Source organism: Herpailurus yagouaroundi, unplaced genomic scaffold (assembly GCF_014898765.1).
Source record: "Herpailurus yagouaroundi ecotype Mexico unplaced genomic scaffold, PumYag 249, whole genome shotgun sequence".
In the NCBI taxonomy this organism is placed as follows: Eukaryota; Metazoa; Chordata; class Mammalia; order Carnivora; family Felidae; genus Herpailurus; species Herpailurus yagouaroundi.
Genome location: NW_024412466.1, coordinates 465,895 through 483,668, shown reverse-complemented (window position 1 = coordinate 483,668; position 17,774 = coordinate 465,895). Strand labels below are relative to the sequence as shown.

General features: G+C 62.0%; 1 protein-coding gene across 5 annotated transcripts in view; it reads left to right on the top strand.

Moving 5' to 3' along the window:
- EXD3 (exonuclease 3'-5' domain containing 3) overlaps window positions 1–17,774 on the top strand; it is a 77,722-nt gene that overhangs the window by 21,237 nt on the left and 38,711 nt on the right. For 4 of the 5 annotated variants that reach the window (XM_040460265.1, XM_040460268.1, XM_040460267.1 and 1 more), the window contains 5 exons: window positions 4,304–4,368; window positions 9,438–9,611; window positions 9,956–10,123; window positions 15,646–15,699; window positions 16,647–16,786. In XM_040460265.1, coding sequence (XP_040316199.1) covers window positions 4,304–4,368; window positions 9,438–9,611; window positions 9,956–10,123; window positions 15,646–15,699; window positions 16,647–16,786 — 601 coding nt within the window. Of the gene's footprint in view, window positions 1–4,303; window positions 4,369–6,444; window positions 6,951–9,437; window positions 9,612–9,955; window positions 10,124–15,645; window positions 15,700–16,646; window positions 16,787–17,774 lie in introns of those variants that run through there. The other variant, XM_040460269.1, reaches the window with a different exon arrangement.

The window sequence follows — 17,774 nt, the reverse complement described above, 5'->3', positions numbered from 1 at the left end:
GGGATGGGAGGGGGCAGGGCAGAAGGTGGGCCATCCCGTGCCTCTGCCCGAGCCCCTGGCTGCCTTGTGGCCCCCAGGCACGTGTGTGGGAGGGCTGTGGCCAGGACAGCCAGTGAGGCCCACGTGCCTGGCGGGGAGAAGCAGCCCAGGGTGCAGGGGTGAAGGTCTGGCTCTGGGGATTGAGTGTCTTTTCAGTGTCTTCCCTGCATACAGCCCCCCACCTGCCCCCACCTGCGTGGTCCTGGGATGGGGTCAGGGGCCAGGTATAGGCCGGAGGCCATCTGTCTCGGGTCCCGGATCCAGGCCTGGGGTGGGGAGGTGGAGGTCATGGCAGGCTGTGGGCAGAGGCCCCTCGGCACCAGGCCCCACGTGCCCTCCTAGGCCCCAGCCTCCTGCCTAAATCCCTAGGCCAGGGCAGTGGGGACACAGGCCCCTCCCTGGGTTCTGCAGAGTGACACTGAGCTTGCTTATCTAACCCTTTAGACAGACACCTCCCAAGTCCTCCCTTTCTGTGTCTTTGGATGGGCGTCAGTCTGGGAGCACCCCCCCTCAGCCTAGGGGACCTCCCTGACCCCCTGCCTGCATCTTGCCCATAACTCTGCGCCCACCCAGGCCACGCCCTTGCCATGCCTCACCCCACCCAGACCGGCCTCAGGTCCCCTCCAGAGGTCTCCCTGAGGCCACTCTGAGCTGGTGGCCGTGCACGCCTGGCCCTGGCACCGAGGTCACTGTGGAGCACCCGTCAAGGCCCAGACCACAGCCGTGAGCATGGTCAAATGTGCTCCCTTCCTGGGAGGGACCGATGGTAGCCTCTCAGCCCGTGTGTAGGGTCTAGCTGTGTGGGCCGAGTCGGGGGGGCATGTCCAGGGCATAGCTCCCAGTGGGGCCCAGGTCTTAGGTGCTGGGAAAGCAGCTTGGAGCAGGGCTGTGCCCTTAGACAGCCCCCGGTGAGGGCAGGACCAGGCCGGACAGGAGAGCCGTCTTCCGGTTCCTGCAGGGTCCTTCTGATCAGTGGGAATCTGTTATGTGATTGACTTCTTTGGGAGACCTCTCCAGCCCAAGGTCTTCAAGATGTTCTCCCAGAGGCCCTATTTATCTTTCACATTCAGGTCTACAACTGGGGGATGGATTTTCTGTAGGTGTGAGGCCAGGAGATGCTCCAGGGTCCTCTCAATAGGGTTACCCAGTTCCTGGGGCCACTGTGGTCACCCATCGGGTCCTGTGTGTGCCCAGCTCTGACTTGAGGTCTTTACACTGGTCCACACCTGCCCTCTCCGGGCCAGTGCCGCTCGCCTTAGCTAGGGTGCTGCTTGGGGCTGGGTGGGGTCGGAGTCCCGTCTCGCTGTGATTTGGGTGGATGGTTAAGACAGGTGGACACACACACACACACACACACACACACACACACACACCCAGCCCGCTGTTTGGGCTGAGGCAGAATGGTTAACTGTGGGACAGGTGACAACGTCACATTGTCCATTGTGTGGGATGGCCCTTCTTCAATAGGTCTTTTAATTTTACTCCCAATGCTTTATGGCTTTTTTGCATGAATTTCGTTTGTTAGAGTTATCCAAAGAAATCTGAATTTTTTTGTGCCATTGTCACTGTTTCTTTTTTTTTTTTTTAACGTTTATTTATTATTGAGAGAGAGACACAGAGTGTGAGCAGGGGAGGGGTAGGGAGAGGGGGAGACACAGAATCTGAAATAGGCTCCAGGCTCTGAGCTGTCAGCACAGAGCCCGACGCGGGGCTCGAACCCACAAACCCCGAGATCATGACCTGAGCCGAAGTCGGACTTAACTGAGCTTAACTGACTGAGCCACCCAGGCGCACCTTTATTTGAAATTTCTTTTCTTTTTTTTTTTAATGTTTATTTATTTTTGAGAGAGACAGAGACAGAATGTGAGTGGGTTGGGGCAGAGAGAGAGGGAGGCGCACAGAATCGGAAGCAGGGTCCAGGCTCCAAGCTGTCAGCACAGAGCCCCACGTGGGGCTCAAACTCACAAACCCCGAGATCATGACCCGAGCCGAAGTCGGTCTCCCAACTGACTGAGCCCCCCAGGCGCCCCCACTGTTTCTGACGCCCATCTCCACTTGCTGGCTTACAGCGGACTTTACTGTGGGCCTGGTGGTGAGGGTCCATGCAGAAACGTGTCCACTGAGGAACCTCTTCAGATTCTTCAGGGCTCTCCACAAAATTATGTTTTCAGCGAGCAGTAGTGTTTTTTCTTGTTGTTGTTTTGTTTTAACTTTTAAAGACTTTATTTTTTCTAGAGCAGTTTTAGGGTTACAGCAAAATCCAGGAGGTTACAGAGATTTCCCATATCCCTGCCCCACACAGCCTCTCGCGTCCCGGCCAGTGTGGTGCCCTCATGAGCCCTACTGACACGCCGCCATCGTCGAGAGGCCCCGTGGGCACTCGGGCCCTCCTGGCGGCGGTGCTCTGTGGGCTGGGACACGTGCGTGGTGACGCGCGTCCACTGTGACGGCCTCCCGCGGCGTCGCGTCACTGCCTGCATGGCCGCGCCTCTTCCCGAGTGTCGCGGGGCTGGGATCCTGCCGCGTGTGGCCTGTTCACACGGCCTCCTCCGCTCAGGAGTGTGCGTTTGAGGGCCCTCCGTGTCCTCTCTCGCTTGACCGCTCATTTCTTCTAGCGCTGAGTCGTATTCCGCTTGTGGACAGACCAGAGGTTGTCAGAGTAGTGTTGACTTTATTGTTTCCTTTCCAAATTCTGTGCCGTCAACTGTTCCTTCGTGTCGTGCTGAGCCGGCAGGGGCCTGCAGGCCGTGCTGAATGGGCAGTGGGTGCCCTCCTGTTGGCCCTGTCGCTGGGGGCCTGCTTTCAGCTTTCAGCATTAAGTTCTATGTTTGCTGAGGGGTTTTGTTTATAAGCATCTTTCTTTCTGGGTCATGAAGTTGCCTGTGGTCTAGTTGCAGAGTTGTTTCCTAAATCGTGAATAGAATTTACTCTTATGAAATGCTTGTTTTACGAAATGTTTCCCCGTGTCCCATTAACGAGCCACAGTGGTGGACCCTCCATGGGTCGATCAGCCTTGCTTTCTAGAGTGCACCCAGCGTATCCCTCCTCCCGTGCTGTGCACTGAATCTAGCCACTGTTGCCTTGTCTGGTCCCTGCATCTGTGTGCTCAGGTGGGCAGCCCTCCAGGGCTGGGCTCAGGTGTCCCCGCCTTTCCTTCCACGTCTGGTCTTCTGTAGGAGCCCAGTGGGTTGCTCTTGTCTTTGATTCTTGAGTAGATTTGTGGGTGAGCCACCCATGCTCTTGAGCCCCCTGATTTGACCTATGGAATCTGTTAGTGACACCCCCCCCACCTCTGAGTCACATGGCCTTGATGGTTCTTGAGGAAAGAACGAGGCGCCCCCTCTGGGCCCTGTGCTCTGCAAGGTTCTGGAGGGACTGGGGAGGCGAGGGTCAGTGGCAACCAAGTGTCGGCAGCAGAGCTTTTGCACAGAGAAAAGGGGTTTCTGTGACCTCATGTGGCGAGGCCGTGGGGAGCCAAGAAGGGCTGAGCAGGGTGGCCCTGCCCTGAGGCCCAGGGCAGGTAGCCGCAGAGGTGGGGCAGGCCCTCCGGAGGCAGCCAGGGGGCGCTGGTGGCTGTGGGTGACTCAGAGGCCGCTTTCTTTCCCAAAGTGGAGAGCAGGCGGCAGCCACCTTCCCAGGCCTTGACCTTAAACCTGGTCTGAGGGCACAGTCCCTTTTCCAGCATGAGGGTAACCCCAACTTCCCCGAGGCCTAGGGTCCCAGTGGGATCCCCGCCCCGGCCAGCAGTCCTGCAGTGGGGCTGGAGACTTGGGCAAGCAAGAGAGGGCCAGGGCTGTGGGTGGAGAGGCTTTGGGGAGCAGCCAGGGGAGGCAGAGGCCGGGACCACTTTAGGGTCTCAGCAGGGGCTGGAGGCCGCACTTGGTGGGCAGTGGACAGGCGTGGGCTGTGACATGGCATGGAGGGGTGGGGGCGCGGTGGCCCACCAGGCATGCCCTGATGGTTAGTGCTGTGGGCTTGGCCCTGGGGTCCGATGCCCCTTCCCTGCCCACACAGTGTGGTCAGTCTGAGACCTGCAGCCCACCGTTGCTGAAACATGAGGCCTGGGCTGCCCCAAGCTGTGGGCAGAAGCCCATCCCAGTGAGCACGTCAGGATGGCCAGGCTGGCGTCACAGGGAAGGGCAGTGGGGAGCTCTGACCGGAGTCCACGGGCACTGGCTGGCATCTGCGGGAAGCCCCCAGGCGTTGATCAAAGGTGGGGGGGGGTGTTGGTGGACTCTGCATAGCCCTTGTCTTGTCCCCCCAGGCCAGGACCCACTCCTGTTCCGGCAGGCCCTGCAGACACTGTGGTCCACGCGAGAGCTGCGGCAGGTGAGTGAGCATGGGCGTTGCGGGCCCTCCACTGGCCTCAGTGGGCCGCCCTGTCCGGATGTTCTGGCAGACACGTGGGGGCTGGGGCTTGGGGTGACACCCACTAGACACTGGTAGACACAGACCCCTGGGGCTCAGAGCAGGAGGGAGGGGCCGGCGGCCACCATTCGGCTTCCACACAGCACAGGGGACCCGGTGGGCCATGACCACCTGTGTGCCGGGTAGGGCCCGGGTACTCACTGGTTCACGCTGGCCTCGCCCATGGCCTCCTCTCCCAGGGACAGCCTGTCGTCCAGCAGGAGGCGGTGGGCTTGGCAAGGAGGCTGCTTGGTGGTGGCCTGTGCCTGGAGGGTAGCTTTGTCCCTGGAGTGGGACTGCCTGACCCTCGGGCCCCGTGCCCTGTACTTGGCTCCCCTGGGGCAGCAAAAGAGTGAAGTCGCCCTAGTTCCCAGGGAGGACACAGAAGTCCCTGCTGTGAAGGCTGGAGGGATGAGGCCCGAGTCTCGTGTCGGCCTTGCCTCCTGCCGCCCAAGGAGGGCCAGGCCCACGGGGGCAGGTGTCCAGAGCAGGCGTGCTGCAGGAAGGGGCCGCAGGCTCGTGCGGGAGCCGTGTCTGTGAGCTGTCTGCAAGTCAAAAGCTCCCTTCAATTTTGTAACGGTGGCTTCGGGATCAAGACTGAAGCAACATGACCGTGCTGTCTGGCGAACAGATTCTCTAACTCAAGTCGCCCCCGCGTGTCTGGGACGCGTCTCCCCTGGTCACTGTGGCGTTTGTGAGTTTTTGTCTCTGTCTGTTTCTGGTGAACTAACCTCATACAAGGTGTTCCTTCGTTCCTGTCCCTGGAGCAGCTGGCGGAAGACAGGAATTACTTGTTCGTCCAGAGTCTGGGAGAGGGAAGAGTGCACAGTCCTCCCCGGGGGGTCTTGGGCAGGGGGCGGGGGGGCGGGGGACCCAGGCCTGTTCAGAGTTTCGCTTCTGGTTTATTTCCCCAGGAAGCTTCCGTGTCTTCTGTGTCATCGTGGCTGCTGGCCAGGCTTTCCCAGGGGGGCAGTGCAAGCCCCCAGCTCGAGCTGTAGCGCTGCCCCCGGGGCTCCGCTTTTGGCGTCTTCGCTGTGGCCAGTGTGTGGGCGTGGCTGGTGCCGCTGGGCACCACCGCTTGTCGGACGCCGTCCTTACTCTCCGGTCCTTCTTTCCCAGGCACTCGCCCACAGCGGTGCGTTTCCCTCCAAGTTCCCTTGGTCACGAGTTTTGAGGTGGAGAAAGCCGTTGTCCCTCTTCCCTGTTTTCTGATTTTCATTATGTTGTCTCATTCGGCCAGCAGGTGACTTATTTCCAAGCAAACACAGGTGTGTGTTTTACCTTTTGTTACTCGTTTCTGTCTGTGAAGGGTCACGTCCGTGAATTTTCATTTTTGGTGCCAGCGAGGCCTGCTGTGCATGTGCCAGGGAACTGCGTCGGCTCCCAAAGCCCCTGGCTGGAGGGACACGTGCTGTCCCCTGGCTGACCACAGGGAAGTTTCAGGGTCCCCGACAGAACAGCACAGGGAAACTGGGGGTTGGGCTTGGAGAACCGTGTGAGGGTTTGTGGCACAAAGAGGAAGGGGGCAGGCTGGTGTGGACTGGGGCCTGGGGTGGGGGACGGACAGTGGGGTTGGGATGCCCTCAGAGCCCCCTGAGTTGGGACGGCAGGAGCGATGGCCAGCACAGGAGGGGTGAGCAAACTGGAAGGACGGTACTCCTTGGAGCAGGGCCCCCAGGCAGCAGGCGCCTGGGAGCTTGTGAGAAACTCAAGTTCTCGGGCAGCCCTGCCTGTTTGAACAGGTCCGTAGGGGCTCTGGCACCGCTCCAGCCCCAGGACCATGTGGGCACAGAAGCCGGTGACGACGGGGCACAGGCCCCTGCCAGGTGGCAGCGGTCAGGGGGCAGGAGGGAAGGAGACCCGGGACCCAGGCCGAGGAGGGACCGGCACAGGAGCAGGGCCTTGGGGCCTACGCTTAGATCCTCTAGGACGAGGGGCGGCAGATGGCCCGTGGGTGCTGGACCTAGTACCTGAGGGGCACCCTGGAGGCCACAGGGGCCAGAGGGGCGGGAAGGGCTCTCAGACCCCAGCCTGGGGGGTGTCCTCCTGTCCCTGTTCTCAGACCTTTCAGTGTCGTGTTGTGGCCGTCACTCACGGTGACTGTTCCCTGTGTGCTTTGTGGGGTTTCACGTGGGCTCGTCTTACTGAAGCTTCTTCCCCTGGTGGTGAAGGCCCAAGTATGTCTGCAAAGTAGTTAAGGAGCGATGGTGTTTTTTCCTGCCAGCTCCTGCCGGGTGTCACCAAGGCGGGTCCTTGTGACGTGGAGGCCCATGTGTTGGAGGGGCTTCCTGGGACTCCTGGAGCCCAGGCAGCCCACCGAACTGGGATTGGCCCACCCTTTCCCTGTGGCACCCCGTGGAGGGTGCTGACCGCACAGCCCTGGGCCCTCAGAGGCCTCCTTTCCCACAGACGCCTCTCCTTTCCTGGGCGTCTGCAGAGAGAGACTTGCCTGGCTTCCTGAGTTCACCCAAACGCTTGAGGGGAAAGTCTGCATTTCATTTTTGGTAAGCAAGTCAGATTGCTCAAGTACTGTGGTCTTAAAATTACATTCAAACCAAGTGGGCGTTTGCTCTAAGTGTCCGGGGGAAGCATCGTCCACACCGTGGATGCCAGGGCTGTGGCCCATGCCCCAGTTCTGCACCCTGCCTGCTGCCCACTGCTCTGTGGGTGGGCCCCTTGACCTGTGGGCTGTTGGGTGCTGTCTGAGCACAGCAGAGGCACATGTGTGGGAGAAGGCACGCACAGACAACGTGGGTGACTCTCGGAGCTCCAGACGTAAGAGATGCCTTGCAAGGAGAGGGTTGTGGCCCAGCCTGGCCCCGAGATGCTCTCAGGGCAGAAGCGTGGGAAGGGCCGTGGGGCCAACAGCAGAGGGGGTCTGTGCCTCCCTGGTGACTTCCCCTCCACTGTTGCTTAGTCACTGGCAGTGGAGGAGTCTGTGGACCAAGTTTGATCAGCAGAACCCTGGGGAGGTCACTGGGGGCTTCCAGAAGGCCTCCTCTCTCCAGGGGAGATGCCAGAGTACAGCAAGGAGGTGCCTGGGCCCTCACTGGTGACACAGCATAAATGAGGCCTGTAGCCCCCGGTGGGGCTTGGTACCTGGGCAGGTGAGTGTCACCTCCACAGTGCTCCCAGGCACTTTTCTTTTCTTTTTTTTTTTTTTGTTTAAATTTTTTAAACGTTTATTTATTTTTGAGACAGAGAGAGACAGAGCATGAACAGGGGAGGGGCAGAGAGAGAGAGGGAGACACAGAATCGGAAACAGGCTCCAGGCTCTGAGCTGTCAGCACAGAGCCCGACGCAGGGCTCGAACTCATGGACCGTGAGATCGTGACCTGAGCTGAAGTCGGACGCTTAACTGACCAAGCCACCCAGGCGCCCCTCCCAGGCACTTTTCACGGGAAGGGACAGAGCCAACTCCCAGACACGGAGGGCAGAGTCCTTGGCCCAGGGTGCCAACAATGGGCAGCGGCCATCGTGGAAGGACATGCCCGCTCACTCCCCTTCGGCTGGCTACCATGAGGTTCCACCACAAAGAGCAGCTGGGTGAGCCCGAAGGAGGGAGCCGGCCCCAACAGTGGACTACGGAGCGACCCTACTGGGAAGGGGTCTGTGAAACCTACCGGGGCTGGGCAGCCACACCTGGCTGGAAGGGTGGGGGTGCCCTTGGAAGAGTCTTCCTTTTCGTGGCGCCTGGTCAGCGGGCACCCAGCTCAGAGCTGGAAGGTCGGTCCTGCGCCTGGTTCCTCCTTCCGGCCCCCTGCCCTGCCCCGGGGCTGGCCGCCGCACACCCTCTGTCCGGCTGGTGGCAAGGGGCCAGGCAGGTAGAGACTGCCCAGCGGAGAAAGGAGACGAGGCGTTTACCTGAGCTCACCTTGCGAGCGGAAGAGCTGACTGGCTGGCGACTGTAAGCCCAGGCCCCGGCCACATGGCCTCCCTGCTTTGCTCTGGGAGCCTCTCGGAGCTGTTCTTCGGGGGCCCTGAATGGGCACCACACGTGAACAAATTAGGACCAAGATCCAGGGCCGCATCCTTCTAGATCTTTCCTTCTGTGAGCAAGAAAGTGGCGGTGGTTCGGCCTCAGCTGTCTTCTTTCACACGTTCCTGGAGGGTGGGGGACAGTGGCCCCTGCGGGTGCCCCCGGGCTCCTTGAGACGGGCGTGTGGCCCGCGCATCCCAGAGAGTGGCAGTATTTCAGGCTGTCCTCAGGGTGCTCTCTGTGTGCAGGTCTGCCAGGACAGCCGGGGCCTCACCTCCAGGCTGCTTATGAGTAGCCTCAGGTGTCCGGGTGTCTGTTTCCTGAGCTCACGGCCGAGACCCTGACCCTGCAGCTCTGCCTGGAGGGGGGCCCGAGACAGGCCTCTGTAGTTGCAGCAAGTTCTTGACTGGAGTGGAGAGCCAGGGCTGGGTGCAGTGTGGCCCTTACCCGACACCCCACTTGCTTAAAAGTCCATCAGGAACCACTGTTGTCCTGAGGACACCTTTGGGAGAGAACAGCACACGTGTTCCTGGCGTTGCTCTTTTCAGCTCATACGTGTTTCCAAGCCTTTGGCAGTGCAAGAGGTAGAAAAGTGAATCCGAGACCTTTTCCAGTTTGGCTTTTTCTCTTCTTTCTTCTGTTTCCTGTTGCTTGCTGGCCCCGCCAAGGAGTCACTGTGTCTGAAGGACCAGTGCCAGGTCCTCGGCGTGCCGCACGAGTAGTTGGGGCGAAGCCGAGTGAACGGATCCTCTCAGATGGGTCCCGCCACCCTTGGCCTGACTCGGGGAACATGCCCTCTGTCTTTACGGGACCGTCGGTGTGGACAGTGGCTGCCACCCAGGGCCAGGGGCATGGCGGGTCAGACCAGGACCCCGAGGATGGGAGGACAGTGCTGACCAGCCCCAGTCCCCCACTCTGAGCAGACCACATGCTGGGCCGCGCAGGTCGGGGCAGGGTTTACCAGGCGGATTTGAGCTCAACAAAGAGACAGTGAGGTGCTGTGTCTCCGCAGCTCCGGGAAGAGGCCTGGCGGGGGTTTGCTGCCCTGGATGACCCACTGACCGGACTCCTGGACATGCTGGAAGGCAGCCAGGCCTGGCAGCGGAAGGGCCCCTCCCTGGAGGCCTGGGTAGTCTGTGAGCTGCACCGCTGGCTGCAGGCACGGCCACTCCCTGCGTCGGCCCAGGTGAGCCCTACCCACGGCCCCACCAGCCTCGCCCCTTCCACCCCCTTCATAGCTCTCGGCCTGGTGGGCTCCACGCCTGCCTGACCTGGCCCGCTGAGCTCGTTCACCCCTGGTGGGCAGGGGCCGCTGCCTTCGGACTGACTGTGCTCCCGGGTCTGTGGGCTTGACTCTCAGCTTCCCCACAGTCATACATCTCCCTCGTCTGTGCTCCTGTCCCCCAGGCCTTGCCTGCCTGGACTGTCCACCGTAGGCACAGGGTTGAGGTGCTGGACTTCTACCCCGGCACCATGCTCCAGCTGCAGCCCCCCCACTCCCCGGCTGAGGCTGGCTCTCTGGTCTCCCAGCACGGCTCAAGGCTGCAACAGCTACGGGCCCGTGCAGTCAGGGTCCTCGCCAGGAGCCCCCCTAGTCTCGTGGAGCCACTGGTCAGCATCTTCCAGCTGCAGGACGCAGACCGGAGGCCCCTGCTGACTCACATCCACCAGCTCCACCAGGAGGGCAAGTTCAAAGAAGTGAGTGTGACCCCCATGTACACCGGGGCTGGCAGGGAGGGGCTCAGGGGCCAGGTCTGCACGTGGGGTCAGTGGAGCAGGCAAGAGCTGGGCTGAGGGGGCTCACAGGGTCCACCCTGGGAGTGTCCTCTCCACCCCTCCACTATGGGAGTGCTGCAACGGGGACTCTGGGTCTGGAGCAGAGGGTCTCAGGGATCAGCCACCCCAGGAGCCCAGCTCGGGGCTGTGCCATGCACTGGGGTCCTAGGAGCCCCTCACGCTCACCAAACTGGAAAAGAGTCTGGGAGCAGCACCCCCCCCCCCCGCCCCACGCCTGGCTCTCTGGTGCAGCACCTGGGGTCCTTCCTCCTGGGTGTTCACTGGGTCCTCAAATGTGGTCAGCAGCCCAAGGACACCCTGGCTTTGGCCTGGAAGCCCTGTGGCAGAACCGCTTACCTGAGCCGCTGCCGTCCAGTCTCACACGTCAATCCCCAGAAACACTCGGGGGGGCTAAGAAGATCAGGGGTGCGGGCGTCCCTCTGCCCACACTTGCCACCCCTCGAGCCTCGATCAGACAGCTGGACCTCCCACACCCTCGCAGCCCAGAGCCTCCCAAGTGGGGAGCTTTGCCAGGGAGCACCCACATGACCCCACAGGGCTCCCCCTTCTCCTTCCTGCCTCTGCCCAGGCCCGCTCGCAAGGTCCCTTGGCCTCAGTGTGATGTGGCCTGGGGACCAACAGCCCGGTTCCCTCTGGGCCCAGCCGCTTCCAGCTGTTGGCTTTGTATCCTTGTTGGGGGTCCTGCAGCCACACCCACACCAGGCCTGGGGACTGGCCGATTTGCTCCTATTCTAACAGCGGGGTCTGGAAGAGCCCCCCTGAGAGCCCTCATGCTGTGTCTGCCACCTCCTTGCACCTGTCAAGGGGCCTGCCCTGGAGTGAAGGGGCCTCGCTCTGGGTGGCACAACTCCTGCTATTTGTCGTTCTGTTGGACCAGGTCCCCACAGCGGTGGTGCCCCTGTGAGGGTCAGACACCCCGAGGGTCCTTTTGGCTCCTTGCAGGTACTAGGCTGGGCAGGACCCCAACCTACCTGTTTCAGTGTTTCCCAGGACCAGCCCCTCAGCATGATGCTCATGGTTTTGGGTTTTTTTTGCAGAAGTTCCGCGTAGGGCACAGCACTGGCACTTTGGGGCACAGGTGACCAGTTATGACAGCAGAGAGCCCTCTAGCGCACGTGATGCTTTGGGATGTGGGGCCATGCCTGGGACGGGTCATGGCTCCCTTGTCCTGGGAAAGCCTGGGTCAGGAAGAGCAAATGTGGAAACGTGGGCTTAGTAGCTGCAGGTCTCTGGGTAAGAGCTTGTGGGGCTCTGGAGGTCTTGGTGGGTTCGTTGGGTCTCCTTTATGAGCCCTACCAGCTCTCATTTAAGTCCAGAAGTTTCCGAGAGGAGGTGGAGGCTGTCCACGAGCACTGGGAGTGACTTGGGTCTGCATGAGGTAGTAAGGAGTGGGGGGGTCTGTGGTGAGCAGGGAGGGGCGGCTCTATGGTGGGGGTGGGGCGCAGCTCTGAGCTGTTGCTGCAGGCACAGGGGCCCCCATGACATCTCTGTGCCCTGAGATGTGAAGGTCGCAACACAGGGAGAAGTCCTAGGCTGCGCAGCTCAGCGGGGCACTCTTGCTATGTCCCAGGTCCAGTCCCGGGGGTGTCCAGGGGCTCACTCCTGGCTCACCCCTCCCACTGCCCAGGGGCGCTGCTCCCCATGCCTCGGTGGGCACCGAGGCAGGACCCCAGACCTGCCCCACGGGGGGCCTTCCTCCCCGAGGGGCCAGTCCCAGTGAGGAGGCTCATTGCCATTTGGGCCTCACCTGGACCGCCAGTCCTGCGCCCTCAGAGGTGTGGGCCATGTGTTGGCGACTGTCATGCCCGGCCCTGGGCTCTTGTCTCGAGGCTGGTGAAGGGCGCTGAGAAACCAAGATGGCCACGCCAGGGACAATGTGGCTGGGGCTCCGCTCCTGTGGCGCAGGGCCATTCTCCGCAGTCTGAATGGGCGGCTGGGCTTGCAAGAATGCGGGAGGCAGAAGGCAGGCTAGTGTTTCGGTGTCTTCTGTTACACCCGAGCCTTTCAAAGAGTGTCTAGGGCCGGCTGAATGCGCCTCCCTCGCGCTCCAAGGCAGGAATCCCAACACAAAGGGGGCTCTTGTCCCGCACAGGCCCCTTCTGCGAAGAAAAGCCATTGTCCCCAAGCGGGGCCGCCCGGCAGGCGGTGCATGCTCCAGTGCCCACCGCCGCGCCCGGCGAAAGGGGCCGCATTCAGGCCTGTCCGCTCGGATTAGCAGGGACTCACGACTTAATGTGCACCGATATTTCATGTCGAGGGCGGCGGCTGGCTCCAGGCGGGATGAATGCCCGCTTTTGTCTACTGAGTTATTTTATTTACATTTTTTAAACAGCTTATCAAGGTAAAAAGATAGCTTTGCTTCAGGGGGAAGAAAAAAAAGCCCCTTGGCTCCAGGCCCGAGCTGAGCTGTGGAGGTGGGAGGCAGGCCCGTCCTGGGTCTGAGGCTGCCGAGTCTGGGCTTGGCTGCCTGGGCACCTGCCCGGCCTCCAGCCCCATGGAGTGGACAGCCGGGAGGAGGTGGGGGGTGGCCCATGAACGCTCCTCCCACGGCGGCCACCCCGGCCCCTCTGGGTTTTCTGAGTTGTTTTCCCCAAAGGCAGCAGTCCCGGAGTCTGTCTGGCCAGAGGTTTCCACAGCCTCCCCCTGACTCAGCTGGCATCTCTCTTCTTAGAGGCCTCCATGCAAAGGCCAGGAAGGCCTGGGAGGCGCCAGGGGCCCGGTCCTCCGCAGTTTCCTTCCGTGGGGTCTCAGCCCCTCCCACCTTCCTTGTCACAGGTGCCTGTGTCAGCAGGTGATGTGCCTGCACTCTCTCATGTGAGCAGGCCATGGGCGGCTTGGTGTGCTGTCCTCTCAGCAGAAGCTCAGACAGAAAAATGACCAGAGACAGATGCTAAGCCCACCTCATGGCAATGAAACAACTACATACAGCACCCGCCCCGACCAAGCCCCAAGACAGAAGCCAGGCCCCGGGGGGCTTCCTGCTGTCCATCATCCCCGCCAGGTCACCGAGACCACACCCCCTGGCTGCCCCTTTCCTTGTCCTGTGCCACCCCACCCAGCCTCCAGGTACAGAGGTGCAGGTGCAGAATGAGGGTACCTCCCAAACTGTCCCTGGGGGGTGTCTGCGGCCATCCAGCCCTGGCACGCTGGCCATACCCTGCAGCTTCCACAGAGGCCACGTGGCTGAGAGAGGGCACCCTGGGTGCTAGGAGAGCTTGGGAGGAACCAGGGAGCAGAGAGGGGCCATGCTGAGCACTCTGAGCCCTGTGTGGCAGTGTCATTGTGCGGCCAGGTGGGCTGTGCACCCGGCCACACGTTAGGCCTGAGCTGCCTGCCTAGGATGGGTGGGCTGGGCTCTGAGCACCACCACCCCCCCCCCCACCTACCTCAGCCGGTGGGCATCACTGACCAGGACCCTGGTGGCAAGGCGGCAGGTGAGAGGGTTGGGGTTGGCGCCGCAGGCTCCTCGGGGGGAGGGAGGCCCTGCCGGCAGAGCGGGGGCACCCTCAGGGCTCTAGGCTGCCCTGTAAGGCGAAGCTCCTGCTTCTGTGAAGGGCAGCGCCCAGCCTCCCGTGGCAGCCTGACCTGACACCCAGACCACCGTTCCAGGCTACCCCCTTCCCAAGCCTGAGGCCTCACCCCAGGAGTCAGAGGGGTTGTTGGAGAGTGGGGGGCTCAGGATCCCCCCCAGACCCCAATGAGGGCTGGAGCCTAGAGACAGACGAAGTCTTGTCCCTAGAGGAGCAGGAGCCACAGATGATGGGGGCCGATACCCCAGCAGAGGTAGTGAGGGGAGAAAGAGGGCATCTCTGCCGCCCCCTGCCCCTCGCCTCGTGCCCCCCCCCCCCACCTCTCCCAGGGTCACTGGCTCATGGCCCGGTCTGGAGGATGGGAGGGTCTCAGACCCCCAGGTATCCCTCCCCACAGCCCCTTCTCGGCCGTGGCGTGGCCCGACCAAGCGCAGGTCCAGGTGTCGACAGCGGAAGAAACACCGCAGGTGGCAGTGTTCCGACCACCCCAGTTTGTGAGCTCGGTGCGCGGGGCCACCGGGGTATGCACGCCAGCCTTCCCGGGTGGGGGTCTGGCGCTCCCTCAGTTCTCAGGGGGCCTCCCATCCAGAAAAGACAAGGTCCCCGTGGGCGGGAGGCACCTGCACCCCTCCCACCGCCCTGAGCCCCTCCCCAGGCCCTGCCCCCCCTCGAGTCCCTCCTCCAGCTCTGGCCCCTCCCCCTGCGCCCTCTGCGCCCCCTGCGCCCCTGCCCCCGCTCGGGGCCCCTCGGGGCCCTGGCGGCCGAGCTCCTGGACAGCAGCCAGGCTGTGGAGGCGCCGGGTCAGCGCTGCGCAGGGAAAGGCCCCTGGCCCTGAGCCCCCCGCCCCGCGCGGTCCGCGGCCGGAGGCCGGAGCGAGCCTTTCCCAGGCCGCTATTTTGGTCCTTTGTGTGAGCCGCGTGGGGCGGGGCGCCCGGCTGCTCTGCCGGTTATTTTTGCTCATAATGGGAGCGCGATGTATGGAAATTATTAATAGCAGCCCGGTCAGCGCTACGTGCGGGCGCTCAGGGCCCCGGGCGTTCTCTATGCTGAGTCGGAGGAGGGTCCCTGCGGCCGGTCGGCCGCCCGCGGGCAGGGTTCTCAGCTGCGCCCACTACCCTCCCGTCCTCACCAGGAAGCGGTGGGTTCAGAGCCTCTCTTCTGTGGACCCAAGGGGGCAGCTCTGTGCTTCCCCCAACACACTCAGGCCACACCACGGCCTACTCCGGCCTCTCGTCCTGGGGCCAATCCGCCCTTTTGGACAGAGAGTCCTGCGCTCATTAGTCGTTTTGGATTGCACACACAGTATGACTTGTGGAAAGCGCTCAGAGGCCCCTGCACTTCAGGGCCACAGGCCCCCAGGCCTCAGGGTGCACAGAGGCAGGGGTCACCAACCCTGGCCCCTGGCTGTGAGCACCGTGACTGGCCTGCCAGGCTCTTGCAGGTGGATGGCAACTGGTGGGAGGTACGGGGCATGTGACAGCGGGTATGTGGAAGCAGAGCCTGGGGGTAGGTGACAAAACTTCTACTTCTTGTCTGCTCCCCCCTCGTTCTCTATCCACTCATCAGCACCCCCTGGCCAGAGCCACTTGGGCCCAGCACCCACCCTGATGCCCTATCCAGCAGGCCACACCCCAGCCTGGTAGGGCCCATGGGTCATTACCACCTGCCTCACCTCTTGTGGAACCTGACTCAGCCGGGGGGGGGTTGGGGGGGGGGCAGGGGTGCTTGTCTGCCAGGAGGCTTCAGGGTTCCAGGCCCCTTGGACCTGAACAGGCCTGTCCTGTGCCCCAGTGACAGAGGTGTAGAGGGTGGGAGCCCCCCCCACCGTGGCGCTGCCCGTGCCCCACCAGGGCCCGTGTACTTTGTGGAACCTGCTCCATTTCTGATTGCCAGGCTGTCGTGCTGGGCTCCAGGCTGAAGTTGCAGCCAGCACTTGATGTTGAAAAGGTAAGTGTCTTTCTCATGTGAGTTTCGCAGGTCCCAACGTGGATGAAGCCCAGGTCTCCAGAAACATGGTCTGGAGGTGGAGGGTCTTGCACCACTGAGCCCTGGCCTCTGCTGTTCACAGGGTGGGGCTGGGGTGCTAGAGGGCAAGGGTCGCATGTGACCACCTGACCCTACTCGGAGGGCCCAAGGGGCGTGCCCAGGAGGGCAGTCATTGGGCTCAGGTGTGGTATGCTCCGAAAGTGGTGGCCAGAGGGGCTCTCGGGAATGGAGCTCTCCGTGAGGACCACCCCCATGGTTCCAGCCTGGCTGATGGGACCCCATCCAGTCTGGGCTCCAGGCAGCCTGACCTATGTGGTCACATGGAGAGGAAAGGAGGTGAGGTGGGGTCTAGTGTAGGGACCACTAGAAGGGGGCTTTGTTGAGGCCTGACTTTTGCGGTGGAAACGGCCCGAGTGTCCAAAGAGCCAGTGCCACCGTCAGGGGCTGCCTCCAAGGTTCCCTGAGGGCTCAGCTTGGGGCTCTCATGGGCTCATGCCCTCACGGGCACTAGGAGTAGGCATGCCATCTGTGCCAACAAGGAGGCATTTCTGGGCCATCGGGCTACTGCCCACGTTGGCCTCCCTCCTGCCCCCCGCCCCCAGTTCAGTGAAGACAGGAGAAACAGCTTCCCCTGGTTCCCCTTGCCTCTTGGGGCCTCCAGGCCTTTGTAATGGAGATGAAAATGACCACAGAGCCCAGGCCGAGCCCCAGGGAGCTGTGGGGCCTGCATGTGTGGGGGCGAGATGCTCAAGCGCAGGGCATGGGCTGGGCTGCCTGCATCGTGCCCCAGGAGCCACTATGGGGCACTCACACTCTTGGATGGGTTGGAGGTGAGTCTGGGGTCTCAGCTGGGGGTGGAGGTGCCAGGTGCCCACAGGGCTGTGGCCTGAGGACGTGCTTCCCCGCAGATGTGCACCCCACTGCTCCTCCAGGACAGAGTGAGCCTCGTGGAGCGTTATGTGGCCGGCTTCCCGGACCTCCAGAGGAGGCTGCTGGGCCTCCTGGACTCCTGGTGCCAGCCCGGCTTTGACATCGGAGTTGTTGCCAGGTGAGCCCTACGGGGGCCCAGGGTGGGGTGAGGGGGGCAAGCACAGGGGAAGGCCACACGCATGGCCCCCACAAGTCGCATCCGGGTCGGCCAGCGAGGGGCCATGCCTGCCAGGGACCAGATGAGAGACGGTTACCACCCTCGAGCGAACAAAAACAATCCTCCACATCAGGTGGATGACTTCTTACCTGGTTCCGGAAGTCATGCTGCTTATCCATTCACTCATTCCTTCATCCCTTCGAGGGATAAATCTCCAGGGACGGGTGTGGAGCCCATGTGGATAGCCCACGTGCCTGTGTATGTGACGTGAGGGTGTCGCCTGGGTGTGGGGCACGGGGGTGGCATCTGGCGGGAGAACATCTTCTTGCCACACGTGTTGAGGGGGGCACAGGGGGCAGCAGCTCCTGGAGGTCTGTGAAGGCTCCTTGAGCCACCCGCCCATCCGCAGGTAGGAGTGGCTTGATCCTGGCTCCACGAACTACCCAGCCCTGGGACCCCCCGGCTGGAGATCCAGACCTTGGGCTCTGGGGCAGACCTCCCTGGACCTATGAGCAAGTCACTTCACTCTCTGGGTTTCTTTCCTTGTCCCTAAAACTGGACTGATTTTGCCTGTCTCAAGGGTTCTGTGACTTAAATGCTGGGAAGCAGGCAAACCCACACAGCCCCGGGCCGGGCTCGTCCAGCGCTGGCTCTCCTCCCTGTCATTACAGATTTGAAAAGTGACAGAGTGGCGCCCAGCTGGCCCAGTCAGTGAAGCATGTGACTCTTGATCCCGGGGCCATGAGTTTGAGCCCCACGTTCGGCGTGGAGATTACTAAAAAAAAAAGTGGCTTGAACAATAAACAACGACTTTAAAAAAAGGGTGGGGGGACACAGAGCAAATGAGTGAACATACTGTGGGGCCAGGGGCCAGAGTCCCATGTGGAGAAGGGACATACGTGGATGGACAGTGGGACGGTGAGGAAGGCCCTGTGTGGCTGGATTTAGC